Source organism: Silurus meridionalis, chromosome 20, assembly GCF_014805685.1.
Source record: "Silurus meridionalis isolate SWU-2019-XX chromosome 20, ASM1480568v1, whole genome shotgun sequence".
Lineage (NCBI taxonomy): Eukaryota > Metazoa > Chordata > Actinopteri > Siluriformes > Siluridae > Silurus > Silurus meridionalis.
In genome coordinates, this window is record NC_060903.1 from 5407196 (window position 1) to 5412423 (window position 5228).

At 37.1% G+C, this 5228-nt stretch overlaps 1 protein-coding gene across 1 annotated transcript; it reads left to right on the forward strand.

Moving 5' to 3' along the window:
* Positions 1 to 3418: 3418 nt before the first annotated feature.
* LOC124403384 (leucine-rich repeat-containing protein 30-like) lies at positions 3419 to 4360 on the forward strand. The gene has a single exon (XM_046877103.1). It carries the CDS (start codon positions 3419 to 3421, stop codon positions 4358 to 4360), a length of 942 nt encoding a protein of 313 aa, XP_046733059.1.
* The last annotated feature ends 868 nt before the right edge of the window (positions 4361 to 5228 follow it).

A 5228-nucleotide genomic window follows, 5' to 3' on the forward strand; every position in this document is an offset into this window, starting at 1 on the left:
TTTCCTGGATGTTGCAAGAGGAGGACTCTATAGAATGGAGTTCAGCAGATCTACCAGATACTTAAACAAATTTGGGGAATTTCGTGGCCAAATCCATGAATTTGAACTAATTTCCCTCTAACCATTATTGAACTGAGTTGAAGTGTAAATAGGTGCAAAATTGGCATTCCTTGGACCGCCTTTGCACTTTAAGCACAGTATGCAATGTCGCCACAAAACTACAAGACCTAATATTTTGGAGATGCTCAGTTGTTTGGACATCACAATTTTGCTCTTGTCAAAGTCGCTCAGATTCTTATGCTTACAATTTTCCTGCTTCCAATACATTGAGAATTAATGCAGAATAAGTTTTATAGGTTATGTTAAAACCTGGCCTACACAATCATCGGTTCTCATTCCATTTGAGATGGTTTGGGATCAGTTAGACTGGAGCGTGAAGAAAAAGCAGCCAACAAGCACTCAACACCCCTGGGAACTCTTTAAGATTGTTGGAAAACCATTCCAGTTGACTACTTTATAAGACCGACTGAGGGAACACCAAGAGTTCATTAAAATTTTAAAGTAAAGCAACATAGTGTCTCAAGCAGTTATTATAATCAAATCTCTATAGATTTTAGAACAAGTTTTTTTGTGCTATTAATATTAAATCTGTTGTTATAATCCACTATAAATTGCAGTGATGCCTGTTTAAATCAGATAAAGTGGTTTGATGAGTCTTGTTAATGGTATTTCTCATTATTGGTTGTTATAATGAGGATCCCAGGAAAGATTGGCATACACTACAAAAATACAAGACTGTCCGAGTGCCATTTATAAAAACATTTAGTTAAGTATTTGAGGTAATCTTACAAGTAAAAAGTTTTGGGTTTTTTTTGCAATTTAATCTTGTTTTTTCATTATCACCAAATTGCATAAATGCAAATTAAACAAACAATCAGTTTAGATTAGACATTAGAATTACTAAGTAAAGTTTGGAAATAATTTGTTTGTTAATGATTGGGAAGGATGAAATTGGGCCCTATATCTATCATTTCATCAAGCTTGAAATGTATCTTAAAAGTGTGTTGATATTTAATATCCCCTGATCCCTTTTAAACAATATTATTGAGCAGTAAATACACTGAGAAGATGTAGACTTCATTTCCCAGCAAACACCATGGCATATAAACTGGCAAAGTATACATTTAGTTTTATTGCACTGTATTTGTGTAGAGATTTTAAAAATAGACATTTTCTAATAAAAAAAGAAATTTTCAACCTTACAAAGTGGTCAAAAAAGCAAATATCAATATTGGAAAATATAGACTTAAAAAAAAAAATTTGATTCGTGAAATTTCCTGGAATACAGAACGGCTGTTAATAATAAACGTGCTAAGTATAGGTGTATGTGATTGTAAATGCATACGTGTACACAGAAGCATAATGATACAGACACACACCCAGAGTGAGAGTGCTGGGATGGCAGCAGGTAGAGTCTCATTTGGCACAGATGTAGATAAACAGAGTAAGACAGCGTAAAGGAAAGCAGCGGGACAAATCCATCAGGATCCAGAGCTGTGAGACGTGGTTGTAATGTTCCACACAACACTGACAGATACACATTTTACTGAACCCGTACTAGGTCCAAAGTTGTAGCTAGACTTCAGGAGGCGCTGTTATTGGAAAATAATTAATTTTATGGTCACAGTCGGCTTCCATGATTGATTATTTTCCTATAACAGCATATGCCATCATTCCTTATTCTGTACATATTTATCTAAATGGTAGCAATGTTACTCTAGGCCTAAAAAAGTAAAAACCAACAGTACCTATAGCAAAATATTTCAGTGTTTCTGTTCATCCGTGCCAGTAGCTGTTGTTGTCTAGTTCAGGTTGTTTTGACTGCCAGCAGGTTTATCCAGTGTAGCTGCAGGACTAATACTGTTGCTTTTTTCAGACAGTGATCAAGTGTTTCAACAGCGAAACGCCAGTTTCCATAAGTAGCTCGCACACATACATAAGCTTAACCTTATTGAAGTTCAAATTAGTGTCAAGTTGAATAGATATCAAATTAATATTTTGCACTTTTAACTTTATTTTTTTTACTTAAAGCTGTTATCATTTTACTATTTTGTTATATAAACTCATGCATAGAAAATGGGTTATATATTTATTTCTTTGTTGGTATGAAATGTCCCCATAGTAATAGAAAGACATGATCTTCATGGAGCATTGTTTTTTATAGTGCACTGTACTTTATAACAGAAAGGAAATGCATGTTATATGTAAATTACTGAAGGAATATATATATATATATATATATATATATATATATATATATATATATATATATATATATATATATACAGTACAGACCAAAAGTTTGGACACACCTTCTCATTCAAAGAGTTTTCTTCATTTTCATGATTATGAAAATTGTAGATTCACACTGAAGGCATCAAAACTATGAATTAACACATGTGGAATTATATACATAACAAAAAAGTGAACTGAAAATATGTCATATTGTAGGTTCTTCAAAGTAGGCATCAAGAGAATGCCAAGAGTGTGCAAAGCAGTAATCTAAGCAAAAGGTGGCTACTTTGAAGAACCTACAATATGACATATTTTCAGTTGTTTCACACTTTTTTGTTATGTATATAATTCCACATGTGTTAATTCATAGTTTTGATGCCTTCAGTGTGACTCTACAATTTTCATAGTCATAAAAATTAAGAGAACTCTTTGAATGAGAAGGTGTCCAAACTTTTGGTTTGTACTGTATATATAATATTATAATATATATTATTATAATACTCTAGCATATATAGAATATACTGTAGGTCTGATCATACCTCACAAAATTTGAATTATAAGAGTGTGTGTGTGTGCTGGGAGTTTCATGGAGAGTGATTTAGTGTCTGGCTGACTTGTGATGCTAAGCAGCCCTGGCTGAGGGACTGGTTAGCTCTAAGCTATAGTGACAATGACAGCTGCTAAGAGAGAGAAAGTGCAAGCGAGAGAGTTATAGTGCCTCGTCTGCCTCGACAGAGACACAAGAAAGCTTCATCATGACAACGAAGCTCTCCAACTCGTACACATCTGCACAGCTCTGCTTGGCCTGAGGGAAAAGAAGTTTCCCGAGTTCACGTGGACACAGTGGTTAATATTGAAAACTAACTATATTTTCTAACTTTTGTAAAGCTTAAAAAGCCCTGAGGCTGGAAAAACACGAAAGCTTTGCAGCTCTCTCTGGTAAGTTACTTGTCTTTAGCTGTTAACAGTAATGTTTAGCTCAATTTGTGTCTAACTGAAATGTCTCACTTTCAATGTTTTCCACAACATGTCTGGAAAAGTGTCTCAAATTGAAGAGGCTTCATTCTACCACTGAAAAACCTTTGGAAATACATCTACACATTTTAAGGGGAATTGTATCATCATGTTTCTTCTTAGGCAAAATATAGCTCAGCAGCAATCTCATCGAGATGTTGCTCCAAGGATCCGAACAACATGGCCCACTAAAACCAGCACATCTGATAATGTTAAATGGCAAAAAAGATACAAAGGCAGCCGTGAAGAAAACCTGTCCTCAGCAGATCGCCTCCGCAAACATGCCACTGTGCACTTTGGCTTCATCACCCTCAGTCTGTCTATGAGGGGGCTGGAAAAAGCTCCAGCTGATCTGTGGGAGCTTCATGAGCTGGGCAAGCTCAACTTGTCGCTAAACTATTTATACTCTCTACCCTCCACCCTGGGAAATCTAAAGAACCTTGTGTTGCTTAACATATGGGGGAATGAATTGGAGAGTCTTCCACCTGAAATTGGGCTCCTCCAGAACTTAAAGGTACTGTTTGCATATTGCAACCATCTAACTGAGGTGCCTGAAGAGCTCGGTTATTGTACCAAACTTGAGGTTCTTAGCCTTGCCAATAACAAGCTGACAGGGCTCCCTGGCAGCCTGGTCTCAATGCACAAGCTGACCAAGCTAAACCTGAGCCACAACTGTATATCACATATTCCCACTTGCATCTATGCCATGAAGGGGCTTGTGTTCCTGCATATGGCCTACAATGTCCTCAAGAACATTGCCAACCAGATCCAAGAACTAGCCAACCTCAGAATTCTGATCGTTGAAGGAAACAACATTCACACTCTACCCCAGACTTTGTGCCATTTGACTGACCTTGAGCTTCTCAATGTGGATTTCAATGATCTTCAGAGCATTCCAGTAGAATTGTACATGCTTAAAAACCTGAAAAGGTTGGCATGTCATCCACTCGATAAAGGGCTACATATAGTTAATAATCCACTATTGAAACCGCTACAGGAAGTGCTACAGGGAGGACTGAACGCTTTGTATGGCTACCTCAAATGTGTCTGAGAATTGGCAACACAGTATTTTGCCGAATTATCACAGATTATTGTATTATCGCTGAAAACTTACCCTGAGCATTTAGTGCTTGTTGAGCTTAGTGGACCGTGGCCCAATGGCCAAAGACTGGCAAGCCTAATGCTTAAGGATAACCAAGCCTAATGTCCAAGGACCACACAGCCCAAAGTTCAAGGTCCATTCAGTATAAGGATCACCCTGTCCAATGGCTGATTATACATGTCTTCCAGAAACTGATGTTTAACTAGCCCAACAACCAAAAACCACTCAGCTCAATGTCTAGAGACCATCCAGAGCCACTAAGTCCACTGACCAAAGATCTACCCATCCCAACACACAGGTACTGCCCAGCTAAATGCCCAAAGTCCAGCATTATTTAAAAAGCAAAATGTGGTCAGGTTGTTACAACTTATGGCGACTATTTTTATAATAAGTGAAAATATGAACGACTTGTTTTATGTAGATCTCTAGCTGTCTTTATCAGGAAAGGCTCAACATTGTACACAAATCTATTTTGTGTCCTTTTCAAGGACAACCATAGGGAAGTTTGCCTTTTTGCCTATCCAAATCATTATTAACAGTCTGTAAATCCTGTGATTTAAAAATATGTAGCCTCATGGTAAATTAAGATGGTTATTTTAATGGGAGAAGCCGAAAGAAGAAGAAGAATATTTTCAGAGGAATCACTCAAATGTTGCATAACCAAACTGTGTGCTCGTTTGTCGTCAACCTCAGGCATAAAAGTAGCATCTCTATTTCAGTCTTGTGTATTAGCCCTATTAAAGCTGTGAGCTTAACACCACCCAGCTTTTATCACAGGTCAGGACAGTTCGAGACCACTTAATCCTACTTTCCCCAC